Genomic DNA, 19,672 nt, shown 5'->3' on the forward strand with positions numbered 1-19,672 from the left:
AACATTTTGTAATGAATAAAACACACTGGAAATGCTGAATTAATATGAAACATTTGTTTTCTTGCTGAACTAATTACATAAACTCTAGGATAGGTCTTTGTATTTAAATATCCCAAATGTAATAACACAAACGGGTTCTAAAATCACCCAAGTTCTGAATGTGGTTGTTGCCCACAAAAGACAGTTATACACATCCTTAGTTTAGCTTAGATGTATTATAATAATAAAATCCTTCTTTGTTTAGAACTGTTTTTTCCAGAGCTGCTAATCTTTCATCTTTTGCTTTTCAGTGTAGATTTCAGTTGTCTCTTATTTTGTATTTCTTTTTACTCTAAAATGTATACTTATATTTGTAATGCTTATATAGTCTTTTAGAGTTGTATACAAGGGATTTCCTTATGCAAGATGTTGTTTACAACTTTAGTGTTAAATATTTTATTGTAATTGCAGACAGAGATTAGCTTTAAAAAAGATTGTGTAAATATTAGATTTCCAGACAGTTTGAACATCAGTAAAATATCTTTGTTCTCTGATATTTAAAAAGATAATCAGTATTATGAGAGAGGTTTATAACTGCAGTTAAATACAAGGGATTTTTTTTTTTTTTTTGGTGATTGTATATGGCTTTCTTGTCTAATCTTGCCTTCCATTAGAAATCCAGTGGGGAGAAGATGGCCGACCATTTCACTTCCTCTTTTATACTGGCAAGCAGTCATATTATTCATTGATGCATGTAAGTATTTTATCTGTAATAAATAATGCCAGCTCCCAGTTAAGTACATATTATTCTAGAGGTGCCACTCAGGAGCTCCTGACTTCAGTTATGTTTTCACAGTAGACCATAATATCACCACTGAAGCTGCATGCAATGTATATTTTTGCTTCACAGTATTCATTATTATGGTCATTTTTATGTCACATCTAAGAGAAAATACTACGTAATAGTTCTTCCTTTAATTTTAGGTCCATTTTAGAGTTTGGTCTGTGTATTCGTTTTGAATAGTCTGAACACTTTCCTGTAGACTGTATCTAGCTGGTAGCAAAAGATTAGTAGTGGAGAATGCACATACAACAAAAATGGCTAGTTCTAGCAAAGTTCATTGTAGAATAAAAAAATAGTTCTTTTTTTTTTTTTTTCCTCTGTGAAGGGCAAAGCTATAGGAAATGTTATTTGTGCTGACATTTAGTGTGAAGAAAATTTGCATTTAAACTGCTTAATTGATTTTTGTAAGATGGTTCCATTCATGCAAACTTAAGGCTTTTTCTGATTAATATGGTTCCAGGAGTAAAGGATCTGCATCTTTTACCTTTATGAAAAAAGCTGTATCTAATAGAACACCACTAGACCCTGAGTCTTGACATGGGTTATGAACAGACATTTCTTATCTGTGACCATTATCTACATCTTTAGAAGAATCTATGGAAAGACATTCATGTTTCTTACATGTGCTTATAGAAGACAAAAGCATTAATAACTTATAATGTAATAATGTAGAAATATTTAATTGAGTATTCATGTCAGATTTTGTTTTCTCATTAAAGTTTTAAGGAGTTAGTTCTGTGGTTAGTCAGTTGTCAGAAAAACAAACTTTATGGTCACAAATTCAGTGCACAGCTTTACTGAGTATAGTGTTTTTATTAGAATGATCTGATATTTATTTGCGTTCTATGTACCCAAAGGACAAAATCCCCTCTTGTCAGGTACATTTATTTCTTTGGGAGAATAAAAAACACCCCCACTTTTTTTGCCTTTTTTTTTTTTCTTTTTTTGTTGACCTTGGGCAAATGAGCTTCTTGCCCTGGCAGAAATGAAATGAATGATAAATGTAGAGAGTGTCTTTGCTGAGTAATGGAGCTGCAGCATAGGCTTTCCACAGAGGTTTTCTTCTGCACAGCCCGAGGCAGCCCGAGGACCCCTGCTGTTCATTTAAATAGGTATGTCAAATCTGCCTCGAAACGCCGCTGGTTTGATCTGTGGTAATATTTGTGAAGGTTCCATATGGACTTGAGCCCCCTGCAGTGCTAAGAAATAATGTACAACGCTTCATGGTGCAGACGCAAATTTTCTCTGAAAAGGGATGCAATGCTGCGTTTTAGCTGTCGGAGAGGATGATGGAGCTGACGCGCTAGGCCTGTCAACTTGTTACACGGATGGGTTGCACGCAGCAAGGCTGTGGAAAATCTGTGCCTTTTAACTTTTCTACTTAATCACGGTTGTAGCATTGCCTTTAGACTGTATGCTACATTAATTCTCTTCCTGCCTTCTGCCTTTCATCCCAAGTTTCACGGAAGAAAGTAAAGCATGCAGGTCTTGTAGAGGAGCCTTATCAAACAGCTGTCATCTGACAAGCCATTTGCATTTGTTTTGGCTGAAACAGAGCAACCCAAGGGCAAGATGTTTTGTTGCATTCCATCATAATGAAGAAATTACAAATTTTACAAGGAGCTCAAGTTTATTTTTAGCTCTTCCTAGCAGTTAGAGTATGCAAGTTTGCCTTGGAAATCTCTGAAAGTATAGTGCGCGTTTTGTTTCTGAGAGTGCGGCAACCACCTTCGAACAAATGGCCTTGACAAATGCATTTTTCATTAGTATAGGATACTTGAGTGTTCTTCAAGTTTCTGAATGTTTTTGTTAAATAGGCTTCTATAAATGTAAATCCATTAAGTGAGATTTAACAGGGGTTTTTTTAAGTCGGCCAAATGAAAGCCAAAATCTGCATGACATTCCCAACATTGTTTTAACCACTTCTTAAACTAATGTGTCTTAAATTAATTTAACAAAATGTATTCTTAAGTCTCAAAGCTAATTAATTTGTCCAGAAAAGAGTTGTATGTTAATACAGCCTAGTGTAAGTAATCAATCCGATTTGAGGATGTCTTTTAAATTGCTACATAAAATCTAATAAACAGGATAAACATATTATTTAGCCTAAACTTGTATGCCGTTAATTACTACATGGGCTCACGTGGAACTTGAATTGTATTACTTGTTAGTTATATAACTGAGCATAGCATTATTGTGTAGTTAGTGCTAATAAATAATATTGTTCGTTAACTGAAAATAAACTATCTTTGTCTGTAACTGCCAATATACATGTTTGGCTTTCTATATGAAATTAACTACCATACAAGATATTTGTTACATGCGTTACTGGTTTTGTTCTGCTTGTTGAATAAAGTTTAGCTGTAGGGAAGGGGACAATTTCCTTTTCTTCTTATGCACAAAATAATGTTTATTGCATGAAACACTGTTTCACAAATGTTTGATAGTACCTCTGATCATCATTTAACTTACAAGTTTTTTAGATAATATTATTTTTGTAATGTGTAGAGCAAAACAAAACTGAATCTTCATACCATTGAGTACAGGAAAATAGTAATTCCATGTAATCATGCTTATACGTTTTTTAGAGATATCAGGGCTTGTGGATTGAGGTAAATGCTCTAACAATTGAGCATTTTAACTCTGAAAAATATTCCAAAACTTAAAACTCTTCAAAGTGTATGCTGAACTCAAAACACAAGAAACTAAGTAAAGTGCAAACTAAGGTAAAATATGAGCTCTGCAGCATATCTTAACTCTAATGTTAATAGAATTTTTTCCCCTGGAAAAATTCCTTTAGGATTTCATTTGCTGATTTCTTCCCTATTTTTTAATGCAGAGTAAAATATTTTTTTATTATTTTAAGTGTCCCTGTAGAGATCTGAAATTTGATCTCTCTATTAAAAATGGAAGCGTTTCAGTACATAGTCAATCTTGTAAAATCAGCTATTTTGATTGTGTAATAGCTGAGTTTACAAGACACACAGATGTGTACAGTCATGAATTGGACTATTGAATCCTCAAGTGATTAGTGAAATCTTCACCTGCCAGCTTTGAAAAAGCAAGTGTTTCTTCAGAAGCTTTCTTTAGCCATTGGGGAGTGAAGATTTGTCAGATAAATTATTGGGCATTACGTGTGATTCCTGATTTTGCAAAGACTCATCCACATACTTTACTTCACACGTGAGTGCTTCTTTCAGTCTGTTGGCTTTATCTCTATACAGAGATTAGATACATGCATCAATTTATTTTTTTTTTTTTAGTACTTCAGACCAAAATTTTATAAGTCCACTTTCATTGCCAGAAATATGTAGGAAATTACATTTAACATTTCTCTTACACTTGGAATTACTTTAAAATGCTACTTTTCAATGTTGCTTGACTTCATCTCCCATGTAAAGGGTTCTTTGTCTGAATAGACATGATTGCTGTAATTTAACCAGAACGGTTTAAAGAGATAATTTTAATTCTTAAAAGTGCATGTTCTTAGAATTAAATGGGCTATGGAGTGTTGGTGTTCTTTGGGATTACTTGGGGAGGGTCTTCCGGAAAATTTTATTATTGCAGCTGTTCTAAAGCTTTTTGTCATTGTAACTGACAATTAATTTCTGAGGCTAAAAATTGGTAACCCATATCTCATTTTATTTGCCTGTGTTTATCAGTAGTTTCCAAATATGACAAAATTCTTAAGTGTTCTTTTAACTTGCGTCACGTTACCTGGAAATACTTGAGTTGCTGTTGAGAAGCAATTCTGACTGTAGTCAGTCTGCCTTAAGGTCACAACTGTGATTACTTCCCTGTGTCCTTTTTTAAGGAACTGTGTTGTAGCTGTGTTGAGCTCCTATTTATGTATTTTTGCTGACTATATGAATAAATAAGTATGTATGCCAGAATTTAGTGGAGGAAGATGGGTGTTGGTGGGGAGGCAGACAGGAGACTGCTTTTGCAGGTAGAGTGGTGACACCCTCTGCCTTGGAAGGCAAGTGGTAAGTTAGCAGTAAGGAGAAAAACCTCCTTACGCATTTATAAGACCTAATAACCCAGAACCTCTTCTAAGTATCTGACACCAAAATATCATCTTTGTGCCTGGTTTCACTTCTTCCAAATGCAGAAACTCATGAAGCTCATCAGATTCAATCTATAAGACTCTTCCAGCTTGCGGAGAGACAGATGCAGCCCTCCTTCCCCTTCTCTTCCCTCGCTCCATGGTCCCAAGCAGAAGCTTCCATATCTTAACTACAGATACCTAAAAATTGCTTGGTGCTGGCACACCTCATGCTCTCTAACCCAAACTGTGTGCTTTTAATTTATAGGCAATAATTTTTGAAGCCTAATGGTCAGCTCTGAGTGGAGTTAAGATTACCAGAGTGATGTGACACAAATCTTGCCCACAGTAATGATACCATGTCTTGTTTTCTTAGAGGACTACAGTTATATTTGTGAGGTTTGGAAATACTTAAAAATAGAATTTCTGCTCTTTTGTGTAACATTGCCTGTGTTTGAAGATAAATATTTTTTTTAAGTTAAATTTTTTCCTAGTTCCTATTTGATACAATTATCTCATGAAAAATAAGGGATTTCTGAAAGGCTTACTGCTATAATATATGAATTCTCATGCTCTCTCAAAAGGAAGGATTTTGTACTTCAAGGTTTTTAACTGCAGAATTATTTCAAAAATGTTTTTTTCCACTATGCCATTAAAAATGTCATCAGTGACCTGCGTCAGAGACTTCAATGAGTTGTCCCTATTTAAATGCTTTGAGTGTAGCTCAGATAACAATCTGTTCTTTGTTCATACATTTTAAGTACAAATATTTTTAGTGTATGTGCAGGTGTATTTTGTATTAGTGAAAAAATCAGCTTGAACAGTAGGTGTTTAAAACTAAGCAAGGGGCTTCTATTTTGGGTTATTTTAAGCTTATTTTAGAAATTTCACTGCATCCTGTTACAAATCCCAGTTTTACGTTAAGAACTAGTATTTCATTAGTTAATATGTGACAGCAAAAGAGCTGTCTCATATTTCTTCCTTTAACTGTTTTTTTGAAAGTAATACAAATAAAAAAAACCCAAACCATTCCTTCTTGTCCCCACTAATTCTTAAACTTTTTTCTCTCTAGTATTTGCTAAAAGTATGGTATACCATAATAGTATAGTATAAGAAAGGACCTATAAGCTTTCTATTTCACTTGTAAATGAAAGTAAATTATTTGGCATAGAAGTACTTGGTTGTAGTACAACTGGCCTGTTGTTTCAATATAATTTATAATTATTTGTCTAAATGCTCCTATTTACCTTTGCATTTGCATCACTGTTGTAATTAAGTGTGATTAATGTAATTAACAGTATTAAATGTTATATTTTAGAACAAGTAGTCTTCATAACTTTCTGAACTGAAAAAAAACCCTAAAAATACTTTATTTAAAACGTGTTTCTTGTGTAATATTTTTACTGTGAATTTTTTGAGTATTTACTCCTTTTGGGTTTTTTTGTGGTGTTTTTTGTTTGGTTGGGTTTGTTTGTTTGTTTGTTTTTTCTTGAAGTACTAAACCACTATCACACCATAGTTTGAAAATAATAACATAGCTAAGAATTTTGAGGAAACTATTTAAAAATACTGAAAATTCAGAGTAAGTACATCTGCATGGTTGAAAGAACAGAAAATCCTACTATGGTAATTGTGCAACTTTATGTCCGTGTAGACATGCCAGGGTGAGAAGTCATGACTGATATCAGACCCACCAGTAAATCTGACACTTCTACATGTACAAAAATCCTAACTAAATGAAATTAAATAATTTTTTAGGGAGTCAAACCAAAATGTGAATGCACTGATGAATTATTGTCCAGTATGTTTTAGAGTTGCATTCATTATACAAGTGTATTTGTCTTTCTGTATACAGTTGTGTTTTTTTTTACAAGGATATCTAAGAAGGCAAAAAAAAATAAAACTGTTGCAGAATTCAGAATCAATTATATTGAACTACACATGATTTTTTTGTCAGAGCTCTGCTTGTTTTCTGACCTCTGTATTTTAAGTGTTTGAAGAGTAAAACCACATAAACATATATTTTAAGTAGCAAAATTTAAATATTAAAATAAAAAATCTATTTAAATACTTTTTCATGTACATTTAAGGAAACATATGAAAAGTTGCTGAATGTTCAGAAACATCAAGACCAATTGATAGCTCAAGACCTTCCTCTTCAGAAGGAAAAAAGGTGAGCTTCCAATTAGAATGAATATTGGTAGTAGTTTCTTTTCAGAATATGAAAGCACATGTTTTGGCACTTCTGGTAGTTCCCCACCCTACCTGCCTTCTATTCCACAAACACATTTTCAGGCTTTTGCTCTATTCCTTGTGTAATATTTGTATGGTAATTTCATGTTTAAAAGTTTTACCAGATATATGTGGAGCACTTAATTCTCATTGTTAAAGGAGGGAAGCCCCATCTATTTCTCTTACGCTTTAATCTCTCTCTGCTCTTTTCAGTATTCTTTGCTTTATAAAAGTTCTGAAGTGTGATTTGAAAATAAACAGGAAATAGCCAGAATGCTATCTTTCTGTATGAAACGTATTTTTATTCATATATATGAATGTTTTATACATATATAAAACACACATTCTGTGTAAATTTTTCTAATTGTCTTTTATTGAAGCATTTTGAAAAAATGAGGTAAACTTCTTATGAGAAAGCAAGGGCTTTTTAAAGTACCAACTACGTTGTTCCTGCTTTAAAAATCTCCTAAGGCTGAGCTCTTTAATAGTCTTTAATTACACTTCTTGACTATTTTAACTTACCAATATTTAAATTTAAGAGTCTCAAAATACTTAAATTCTCTATTTTTGTTCTAATGGCTTTGAACAGAAATCATTAAAACATAGTAATTTTAAAAAAGCTCATTTGGCCATATTTCTTTAATTATCACCACTGTTAGTAATTTAATTTAGTGTCTCTTTTCTGTTTAACTTCTCTGGTATGCACAGCAAGCTCTTCATCTAGTTAGCCACTGGACAGAAAAGATCCATGTCAACCAGAAGCTATGGAAAATCTACAGTTGTTGGTTTCCAAGTGTGTCCAGTCAGGATATGCTTTTATGTGCTGTTTGCTCCTGTTACACTGTATTATAACTCTTTTGAGATTTCATGCAAGGATTTTATATTAAAAAATTAGGTTAAGCAAGTGTTTAAAAGAAGTGGATACAGCTAGGAAGTTTTGAGTTAGGCATTTACTGCTTTTCTGTATTATTACTTTTTTCCAAGTCCCAAGTTGTTTTTATCTTTGTTCTTGCTGTGTATTTTCTGGCCAGATTTATGCATTGCTCCAGGAGCAAATCGTGCTGGTTTGTCACTTCTTCATTTTAGCCATTTGTTATTTAGGTTAGGAAGAGAAAGGATTAATTTGCTGTGATGATTTCAATTTCTTAAATAACAGAAGTTCATGTTTCTTCGTGATATAAATAACATTCTGTGACCCACAGAATGTTTTATTATAGATTCATGTTAGGTTCTGAGCAGACAAGAGAACAAATGAATTTAGTTTCTTGCTGCATCCTGCTGAAAAATAGCCTGACTCCTTACAGAGCTCAGCCGGTGGATTTACTGATGTGAAAAACGACCTAAAGCTAGTCAGAGATGAAAGGTTTTTTCCCTGTTAGGTTTGTAAAGCTCAGAGAATTTAAAGGATTTTTGAGACTTACTTCTCATGCTGGATCTGGTACTTCCTCTGAGATTAGTCTGGATAGGATAATTTATCTCCTAAGAGTAGGTAGAGGGCTGGTGGGAAGGGCTGTTTTTTCGGTTTGAGAGGCATGGAGTTTGTTGCAGTTTGGTTTGGGGTTTTTTCCCCAGAAGATAACCTATTGTGAATGTGTTCTGTAATATTAACTGTAGGGTTAGGATGTGATCTAAACTACTTCAGGTTTATAGCTTTTTACATGCAAGAAATTTTTTCCAGCTTCAGTGGAAATAGTAAGTAACAATATGTAAATGTAAGTATATACTTGAATCTGTCGGGATTGGAAGCTTTTAAAAAATCATTGTTAAAATCTGCACTGTTTCTAAATAATCCTTTCTTGTGTCCTGACTCAGAAAAACATTAAAATGCATGCTTGAGAAGTAGTACTTCTTAAAAACACCTTCAGAAGGAGTGTTTTGCTGGATCACAGCTTCCTTAATGCTGCTGAAAACGCTGTTTCTAAAAAACCCGGGGAGTTAAGAAGCTAGTTACATTTTTGCCTTAAATTTACTTGATAACGTTGGTATGTATATTTATGGCTGTTTAGTTGGTCACTTCACATCATACGTATTTCAAAGATTCACTTCAAGCTTTGGTTTTCATTTGTGTTAGCATCTCTGTATGAAGCTGTTTCCTTAGAAATTTCTGCTTTTGCTATCATCAGTGCAGTCACTGTGCTGAGCAGCTCGAGATTACACAGTAGATAGAATACAGGGTGTCACTGCTGTGTTAGTACTTTGACTATGCTTACTGCTAATGCTGTTCTTTGTATTGATCAGAAAAGTAAAGACCAACGGCAAAAGAATTTGATTTTAACATTCTGCCTTTGATTTTGCTCTTTGCTGCTAGTAAACCAAATTTTTCCTGGCAGGAGGCTTTTAAAAGTAAGTCATAAGTTGAGGGGAAGATCACTTCCTATTACAGTATTATATTAATTCAATCTCAGACTTCAATAATATGAATAATGCATAGCTGATACTCATAATGGTCATGTGGTTAATTCAATACATGAAGTTACCATACCTTTCAAAATGTAGATCTTTTAAAATCAACGTAGGCCTTCTCATGTTTACTATAGGAATGTGATCTGCATTCATTTGTAATGGAAAAGGTATTTCTGAATGAAGACTGACTGGATGTGTGGTCTTTTGTGATCTAACTCTAACTGCATGGTTAATTAAAGGAAGAATATATGTGATATTTTAAACAGAAACCTGGCTAGCAGCAGATGGCTGACTAAGATTGAATTGGAAGAAATGCTGTTGGAAAAAGTGTCAGATGATGATGTAAGTAATTAATCTTCCCAATCTTAAGGAAGCTTGTGTCTTAAAAATATGGACTCTGGGTGTGGTTTTGGATACTGGAAAGGTATTATGCAGAAGCAGGTGCTCTTCAAAAGAGTTTGCTGTCTTCTCATGAAGTCTGTATTTGCACTGTCACATTCACGTTGTTTTGAAGTGACTTGTGTTGATATTTAGCACAATAGAGCTCTTAAGGACTTTCAATTGTTACTACTGTAATTTAGTTTTTCTCCTAGCAACATTGTGAGACCTAGAACACTTGTTCCTTGTTATCTAATTATGTGGTCAGGAATGGGGTATAAGAATTTATTATAGAAGTAGTAATTTATTGTAGCTACAAATGAAAAATAGAGCTAGAAGCTCTGTTAGTAATTGTAGAGAAGCGGTAAATATTCAACATGGGGAAATTCAATGGATTTGTACAGTTGTAAACCTGCAGAGAGGCAAGTTATTCAATGTTAAGGATGATGATGTAATGATAGAAAAGTCACAGAGGGCATACTAGAAATAAGAAGTCCTTTTTCTTAGCAATTGACTCTAAAATCAAATAACAGGAACAAGACACAAAACTGTATAGATCTGTAGTTTGATACAGATATCTCCTGTTACATTCTCCTTTTTATGAATATGGTGGGACAGAGGATAGTTCTGCAATTTCCTGCAAACTGTATCAATCTGTAGGTTTGGAGTCATCCTTTACATCTATCTCTGGGGATAAGACTATTCATCCTGATAGTCATATACTTTTTTTCTCACTCAGAGCTTTTCCCTACAGTCCCCCGAAGAGCATTAGATTTTGTAACAGCAGGTTCAGTCTATATGGCCAGCTTTTGGAAGCTTAAATATGACAGTACCAGAGAATGTAACTCTATTTGTCTGAACATTCCAAGTCCTTTCTCACCTACAAGCAGTGTTCCTCAATCTTGTCTGTCCTGTGAACAACAGTTTGCAAAAATAGCATAACAGCAGCAAACATGTCCTTTGCTCAGTTGTCATCTGGAACAGTGGCATGTGATGGCTTTGTCTGTGGGGGATGTAAAAAGGTGTTGAGCAGATTGTGGTCCATAAGAATGAGTTAGAGTAATGAGTTAGAGTAAGAGTTGTTGTAAATTCTCCATCCTGATAATAGCTAGGAGACTTTCTCTATCTTGCTCACAGTAGAAGCCATTAAGGCTTCAGTATTTTCAGTATTTGGAATGGCTGTTCTTCCTCTCCAAGTGGCAGGTCTACCTACCAGCCAAACAGTTCTTCACTGCTTGGTTTTAATACATTCTACATCTTTAAAAGTACATTGCAGTAAACTTAAAAAAACCCCAACCAGCCAAAAACCTACACAAAACCCATATACATACTGGCCTCTCCTATGTAGGACCACAAAGCCTCATACCATAGTAAAAAACATTTTTTAAATATATTTGAAATGGCTCAGTATAAGCTGCCAGTCTTACCTGCTCAGATTCTTACCTTTTGCCACTGCAACAAAAATTTCAGTGGTGTTTGTATTATTAAACAAAATCAGAGCTATTGATTTTTTTTTTCCCTTTGCACTCTCCAAATGAAAACTGTTGGAAGCTTTCTACTTCTGTAGTCTCTATAATTTCTACAATTTTGCATTTCCATATTTATGCTCTTCAAAGGCTTTACTAAAGTCTATGTCATATTGTTAGGTAGAAATAGTTTTCAAGTATTTGTCAAAGTTCCAGGGACTGTTTTCAAGTTACAAGAAAAGTAGTGGTTGTGTGCTAGAGAAGACTCTGGTAACAGAGGGAAGAACAAATACTTGCAAAATGGCTCGTAAGTAAAAAACCCTTCAAAAATCAGGTGATGGTATCTACATGAAAAATCCATTTTTGATGGTATGATACCTTTATATCTGGTGACAGCTGTCTAGAGCTCCTGCCAGTAACACTTGGTAACAGGACATCCCAGCTTTTGGCACAAATGGGTTAACACACTGGTGGTACTCTTTAATCACATGTTGAAGAACTTTGGAGGGAAGTATAAGGGGGAAGGAGAACCACACAGTAGCGAAGGATAATTTATTTCAAGAGGTTGCCCTTTAAGTCAAGTATCTCTTGAATTTTTAAATACCTTGATTGTTCAGTTTTAAAGGAAATCATAAACATTAAAGTAATTCAGGTTGAACAGCCAAAGATAGGCATTTTTTGTATATGTTATGAAATATAATCATTTATGAGATTCAGTTCAGTGAAGTAAAATTATTTCCAAATTAGTGAATATGCTGACTTACTGAAAAGCGGGTGAAAATCTTTTCCTTTTCCTATTTTAGTAAAACAATAATAAAGTAATTAGGCATCCCCCAATGTTTGTTGAGTTTTTTTAAGTGAGACAATCTTCATTCTGATATAATAATCCTTTATTTAAAAGGGGTTGGTTATGCTTTGAAATAAAGTTTCACTGTTTTCTGAAGAAAGAACTAGATGTCTTTAGTCACACAGAAAATGATGCAACTGCATGCTGTTCTTAAATCAGCATGTAGGTGCAAAAGTGTCATCTTGTCAGAAATCATCAATAAAAGTGAAGTAGGAAAGATCCATTAAATAAAAATAGAAAGTTTTTGCAAATACAATTACACTTGCATACTTTAATGAAGTCTTGTTGTCTTACAGTATTCAAGATTTATTCAGCTCTTAGAAAAATTGGTAACAATGCCATGTGCTGACATCGAGGAGAAGTACATACAGAAGTTTTCCAAAGAAGTTCCTGTGCAATTGCAGAAGGTGGTTATTGAGCCCTTGCAGTATGACGAGCGAGGAGTGGCCTTCAGCACTGGGGAAGGTAAGAATTCCAAGTTGATTGGTAACAATGCAGACTTTGTCCCTCTTCAAACTGCTTTCTTTATAGTATGTACAACACTGCTGAAAGTGTTACTTCTTCATTTTATATGCTCATATATACATATACTGCATGTATAGCTGCCAGTGATGTTATGGAGCACCAAGTTAAGACATGGACTGATCAGAAAGTACAAGGTTTTGGCCCAGGCTCCTATTATCAGTTTTTTATACATTTTTATACATATGTATTTCCATACAGTGATAGCTCTGTAGAGAGGACCTTATTGTGTTACAGGTTATAGGGTACAAAAGGATTTTCATTTTTGGCCAGAGCTGACTGCTGAACATAAAGAGTGGAGGACTGCAGGAGCACAAACACATATAATAATGAATAATTCCATGGATTTAACAGTGTTGTTGCTTAGTATAAAAACGGCATGCTTAGACTACTGAGTAACCTTTATCATGACTTTTGTAGGCAGTCCAGCAAAGGGGAACTTTGAAGATGCAAAGAATAAATAGCAAGGCATTTGGATATTTACAAACAGCCTAGGAAAATGTGAAGAGGAAATTTCTAAATATTACGGGACAGAGGTGGATAATGGGATATTGATCATTCATACCGAAATTGAGGGGATGTTGGAGAAATGCCATGAAGGTCTTTGTGTCTTCTAAACACAGTCTGTTACATTTTCATTGAAGAGACACACAGCTGGAAAACAATATAATATAAGATGTGAATGATTGGATAGAAAAAATAATGTGGCAACAAAATATTCAGGAAAGGCAGGTGACTTTCTGGACAAAGCATGTGCTCACGCACAGTTTATGCTGTACATTTAAGAGGAATTTTAGAGATGGTGGAAATTAAGCTGCAGGCAGCAGATGATAATAAGAACAAAGGTCACAGTGAATTTGAGGGGCAAAATGGCTAGAGAGCTCTGCTTTACCTGAGTTGTCTTCAAGATTACACATGACAACAAAGAGATGTGAGAGCACCAAACTGTGATTTAATTTGCACTGGTTTTCAGTAGTATCTTCAGAACAGTAGTTAATGAAGTTTGATAAGCATGCAATCTGTGTGATTTAAGAAAAGCCACCAGGTTTAATAAGTTCAAAACCAGTCTTGTTTGTGCCCCATCGCCCCCAAAATGAAGAAGAATGTCTTATTTGTTTCATAATTCCTTTATCAGAATGATTGCTTCCTTTGTGCTGAAGAAGATTGGTTTCCCAACACACACTTTTCCCCCACTTAATAGACATTGATTAAAATATATTGAAAGATAGTGTTCTTTGTTTGCATTTTTTTTTGTTACTTCAGCTTGTAAAACCTAACAGCTAGCACTGTATGAATGTGTTGAGGTTTGTTTAATTACTTGGGCACTTGAAGTTCTGTATAATATTGAAGTCTCATAAAAGATTTGGCTTAATTCCTTTAAGGTAAAAGAAAAACTGCAAATGCTACTGCAGTAGTTTATGACAATGGGACTGGAAAAATTACAGTAAATGGAATAGACATTTTACATTACTTCCCAGTGCTGCAGGACAGGTAAGAGCACTATGAAATGCTGCATTTTTACTGTACTTAAATTATTCCAGCAAAAGTAACACCATACAGTCATATGTTGGTACTGTGTTGATTCTGTGTTCTTGTCTCTATATAACTATCTGTTTTATAAAAACATTTCTTCCTAATTTTGAGGAGTTTACTGATAGGCAAGCCTTCCTCTGTGCTCCTTGCCTCACCTTTTCTGAAGGGATACAAAAACCAAGAGCAGAGACTGTTTTAATAGGTCGAATTTTAGTTCCTTTAGAAAGGGTTTGAATTTTATTTTAAGAATCAATAATAAACATTGTTCTTTAAGTGTTTATGCAAGAGATGTGCAAATTGCATGCGTGTGTAATTACTCTGGTATACAGTAATATAGTGAAAGCAAACGAGGTCAGGCTTTTCATTTAAAGCTTCAGATTTTTGAGGATATGCACAGTCTGATATAGAGAAGACTTCTCATTAGGCTGACATAAACTTTCTATTCCTAACGTGATTTTTATTTTTTTTTTATATTGTGATTTTAAGCTCAGGAATAGAGGGAGGGGTCACTCAGTTTCAGTATCCAGAGCGGATTGATCTTGACTTCCTTAGAGAAGTTGTGGAATAAAAGTAGCTGTAAAACTGACCTTAAAATACTTACCATTGGCAGTTAGAATATGCTCCTAGCTGCTAATTTCTGTTGATTTGAATGAGATATGAATGCCTTTCTGGACCTCTGGAAGCCCAAAAGTTAACTGGTTTTTTGTATATACAATAATAAGAAATGCGCATAAAGTGGAAATTTATGCACATTAATCTTTTTTTTTTTTTTTCCCCTGTAGGGAACAGTTGTTGTTCCCTTTCCAGTTTCTTGGCAGAATTGGAAAACATGATATGGTTTGCACAGTCTCTGGTGGAGGAAGATCTGCACAGGCTGGAGCAATACGTTTAGCCTCTGCAAAAGCCTTAAGGAGTTTTGTGACAGAAAAGGAGGTGGAATTCATGAGGCAAGGTAGGAACTGAAATTATTTCAGTGTTTCTTAATGTGTTTCTGGTAATTAACAGAATTAATACAAGGATCATTAAGGATCAGATTTGAGTAAATAATCCCAGTGAAACCTTGTATATTATATGAAAGGGATCTACATTTATTTATAGACTGTTTTCAGTTGTTTCCTAGCATCCTTTGTGTACATTTTGGATGACTTCTCAAGCGTTCTTCCATCTGTTCATGACCTCTTTTAGGTCTATTAACCATATTATATTGCCCCAACATAGAATCATGAAACATGAATGTGTATTCACTACTAAACAAATCTGTATCAAACATTAGTGGGCTGTAAGGTACCGAGATTGTGGTTTGTTTTACTTGGCTGGTCGTGTCTTGTTCATGTTTTAAAAAGTTTCCTTCTGCAACATAAATGCTGGAGGGTTGGCTTTGAAGAGAGAGTAACGAACATAAACGTGCTGCGTGCAGCTAGCCAAACCAAGGGAGCTTCTTTCCTCTCTTGCATTATTTTGTGTTTATAAGTTACCTAGGATAAGATAAGAGTTTATTTAGATAACTGCAGGATTTGATGCTCCTCAGTGATGAGATATCCAGGCTGTTTCAGCAGATGCAGAGTTATGCACAGTGAGCTTTTAACTATGCTCTTTCTGGATTAGTAGCAAGAACACCTGCCTGCATTAGTGACAGAACAGCTGTGATTTTTTTTCACTCTATTGCCAGCCATGAAACCAAAGCTGTCTTCATACTTTGCAACAAGTTTCTTTTACTGTACCTTTTCAGCACTGGCAAGTATGACTTGCTAGGAAAACCCTTGTAAACAGACATTGTAATGAGTTTGGTGTCTTTACTGAGATCAGCATAATTCTGAACGTGTTTGGGACATTGCCGAATAGACTTTTAAGTATATTTATATATATAAATATATTTTGTACTTATATGTAAATATGCCACAAAACAGTGGTCTTCATAATGGGGAATGTGCAGCTGATCCATTGGGACTCAGTAAGAATGTGCTGAATATAATTCATAAGTGAATAAATACATATATCGAGTACATGCTCAAAAATACTTTTAGGACTACATGATCAAAAAGTTTGGAGACCACTGCTTTAAAGGCTTAAAGCAATATGGGTAGCTTAAAAAGAATGGGTGGTTATTTTAGTGATGTGTAAAGGAAAACATGAATGAAGTTCAGTTACTAAAGAGAAGTTAAAATGTTAGAGGATCTGATGACGCTCCTTTCAGCACTTGTGGTTCTGAACCTTTTGCCCTCTAGATGATATAAATCATACAGTTAGTGAAAGTCAGTTATTTGCTCACAAGGTGGTATACCTGTAATATTAACTAGTAGCAGTAAATAAATCGGTGCATTTCTGTGTTTTGTAGCTGGATTACTGACAGTGGACCCACGTGTGAAGGAACGAAAAAAGCCTGGTCAAGAGGGACCCAGACGGAAATTCACCTGGAAAAAGCGATAAATCTTGAGTATTAGAAGAGTGACAAAGTGCTACCAAAACTTCAAAACATTTATGATTTAAAACTGTTGTATGAATATATTTAGTAATAAAGACTTTCTTTCCCTTTATAATTATTGCCTTCTGTTTAAAAAGTAACAAAACTCTAAATTTAATTTGAAATTGTGGAAAATCATGGGGTAATTTGATGGAATGCTAAATCTAAAATAATCACCCAAGTGCCAACTTTGCATCTTAACTCCAGTGAAGTCAATAACAATTTATGAAACTATTGGTGGATTATAACTTCTAAAAACCAGCCTATTTGTTTAATGTTTTGACAGTTTAAATTCTGAAGTTAGGCAACTCCTAACCAGGTATTTGGATATCTTCGATGTGCCTCCCTTTCTGCCTTGCAGGTATCTGACGATAAGAACAACTTCCTACCTAAACTGTGGTGAAGTTGAGAAGCCAGTGAGAATGGTACTGACAATTGAGAGGATGTTGAGAGAGGAACTGTCACAGAGGATAACCTTTGCCTGTGGAATCAGTTGTCTCCAGGATGCTTCCCCAGGTTAGGTAGGGAGTGATTCAGAACAAGTACCTAAAATTAGGTTCTCTGAGTCATCCTCTGGAGGAGTCAGTTTTTCTGTTCTTCCCCCAAATGCAGGAAGAGCTGGAGGGATTAAGCTGAAGTTGTCTTTTAGAACACTCTTCTCCACCCCTTAAATCTCAAGGGGCCTGCTCAAGGAGGTGTGTTCCGAATATGGCTAATGCACAAAGATAGCATTGGACTCTTTGCCAAATACAGTCATAACTTTTCTGTTTTAAAATCAGAAGCAGGAGGTGATGACAGTGCTGCCCACCTCCTGTCTATAATTGTAGCCTTCCAGAATAGATTAGTGGTTACAGTGCTCACCCAGAAGCTTAAGGTTTTGGTTTATTGCCAGCTTCCTTCCTGGGACAGAGGTCAAATACTTCCAAGGAAGAGCATATCCTTCACCTGTCCTGTAGGAAGGGGGCCACAGCAAAAAAGGTGATAAAGTTTATCTCACCAGGAAAAACAGAAAAATACAACTCAGTAGTTTTTAACAACAGGGCACTTTCCTGCTTTCTTTTAATTTAGAACACTTAAGTACTTGGAATTCTTTCTCCCACCCAGTTATTTTTATGTGCATGAGTACCTGCTCTGCTTTATACTTGCTGTAGATCATACCAGAAGCTACACCTTAGAGGTCACAAAAGGTGCCAGCAGGTCACTGCAGGTGATAGGAAACTATAAGTGGTGTGTACAGGTAATTATTTTCCCAAGCAGCATTCAGGGGAGCAACAAATAAATGGACTCATCAGCTGAGCAAAAGAGAGGTCAGAAACTTGGTATGCATCCATGACATGTTTGTGATTCTTCTCCCCAAAACCTGTGCTTCTTTTTAACTTCTGTTCCCTGAGAATACTCTGTAAACTTGGATAAGATTCCTCATTGCTAAGGTAGTTTGTCTCAGAGTACATGAGGCTAAAATTACCTGAAAGGACATTGTACTAAGTTGGTTGTTGGCCTCTTTCCCAAAGCAGCAAGTGATAGAATGAGAGGAAACCACCTAAAGTTGTGGCACGGGAGGTTTAGACTGAATATTAGGAAAACTTTCATCACCTAAAGGATCAAGCTGTCTGGGGGAGTGGTGGAGTCTCCATCTCTGAAGTCTAGACATGAGTCTACATGTCTTCCAAATACATGTAGATGTGGCACCTGGGGACATGGTCTAGTGGGGGACTTGGCACTGCTGGGCAGATGGTCAGACTCTGAACTTAGAGGTCTCTTCCAATGCAGAAGATTCTGTGACTGGTTAAATGGAATTCAATAGCTGAGGCAATTCACCTGTCACTTTGAAGAACAAATGGGGGTTTTATCTGACAGAGTCTACACTAAGGTAAATACAGAAAGGCTTAACCAGCATTTCTTTTAATTTAAATCTGAATTGCTTCTGTGTAGCAAAATAACTCATGTATCAGTAGAAGTTGTGATTCCTAATGAGAGCATTCAGCTGTGCTGGGACAGGTACCTAAGGATCTTTTTGCTGTGCTCACATAATGAAATTAACATAATCACATGGTCTTGAAGGTGCTAGCCGAAGATGATTCTGGAGAAGATTAAATAGTAGAATTTTTATCTTGGTATCTTCTCAAATGACAATTGATCCGTTTGGCCATATTTCTTGCCTCATTACTAGGCAAGAAGCTACAAGTGCAATAGCTTATCAGCACTTCAAACATGGAAAGTCTTCTATCATGTTTTAAAGGAATTACTCGTGCTTTACCTTCCAAAAAAGTATGGCCATGGCCTTTGATATTTAAACTGAGCAAAGAAAATGAGATAAAGTTTCAGAATTTACCACAACTCTTTAGGAAAGCCACTAGGAATACTAGTTAGTGCTATGCAGCCAGGTCACTTGCTTAGTAGCTATCTGAAAGTGAGCCAAAAGAGAAAAACATTTTTAAAAGAGAGAGGGGAAAAAATCAACCAAGAATTGTACAGGTTTGGTTTTTTTTTGGTGGTTTTGTTTTTTTTTTTTTGTTTTGTTTTGTTTTGTTTTCATTTTTCTTTCCTATGAAGTTCCTCTCCATCATCTGCACTATATGTCAAGATTTAGTAGTTAGGAAGTTAAATAGTTGTATTGAGAAAGACTACTATATCTGTAGTGTTAAAGCTGATGAAAAGGCAAAACTACCATTTTTCACTCATTTTTGCAGACATCAGAACAACTATCATGCTTGAGAGAACCAAATAAGAAAATTTATCAGGGTTGTTAATTGTTGTTTGTGACAGCGGCACATAAGTAGAACCAGTTAATCAGTTTGAATAATCTGTTTTAACTTCCCACTCCTCTTATTCCATTGCATTTCCAAAGTTACTGAGAGAAGCAGCCCTAAACACCTGGCTTCTAGCTTCAAGACAGGCTTCTTAGGTCTCCGTTTTGAACGCTTGCAATGTGGACCAGCTTATCTCACCAACAAGATTTCAT

At 35.2% G+C, this 19,672-nt stretch overlaps 1 protein-coding gene across 1 annotated transcript in view; it reads left to right on the plus strand.

Annotated features, from left to right (window-relative positions):
• The window catches only part of MRPS9 (mitochondrial ribosomal protein S9), a 34,071-nt gene extending 17,289 nt beyond the window's left edge, over window positions 1-16,782 (plus strand). Inside the window, exons 5-11 of the mRNA XM_066313698.1 lie at window positions 654-733; window positions 6,959-7,041; window positions 9,770-9,845; window positions 12,491-12,659; window positions 14,099-14,207; window positions 15,032-15,201; window positions 16,585-16,782. Of these exons, the coding sequence (XP_066169795.1) occupies window positions 654-733; window positions 6,959-7,041; window positions 9,770-9,845; window positions 12,491-12,659; window positions 14,099-14,207; window positions 15,032-15,201; window positions 16,585-16,676 (779 nt within the window). The 3' untranslated portion in view covers window positions 16,677-16,782. The remainder of the gene's footprint in view (window positions 1-653; window positions 734-6,958; window positions 7,042-9,769; window positions 9,846-12,490; window positions 12,660-14,098; window positions 14,208-15,031; window positions 15,202-16,584) is intronic.
• The last annotated feature ends 2,890 nt before the right edge of the window (window positions 16,783-19,672 follow it).

This window comes from Sylvia atricapilla, chromosome 2, assembly GCF_009819655.1.
Source record: "Sylvia atricapilla isolate bSylAtr1 chromosome 2, bSylAtr1.pri, whole genome shotgun sequence".
NCBI classification, from domain to species: domain Eukaryota; kingdom Metazoa; phylum Chordata; class Aves; order Passeriformes; family Sylviidae; genus Sylvia; species Sylvia atricapilla.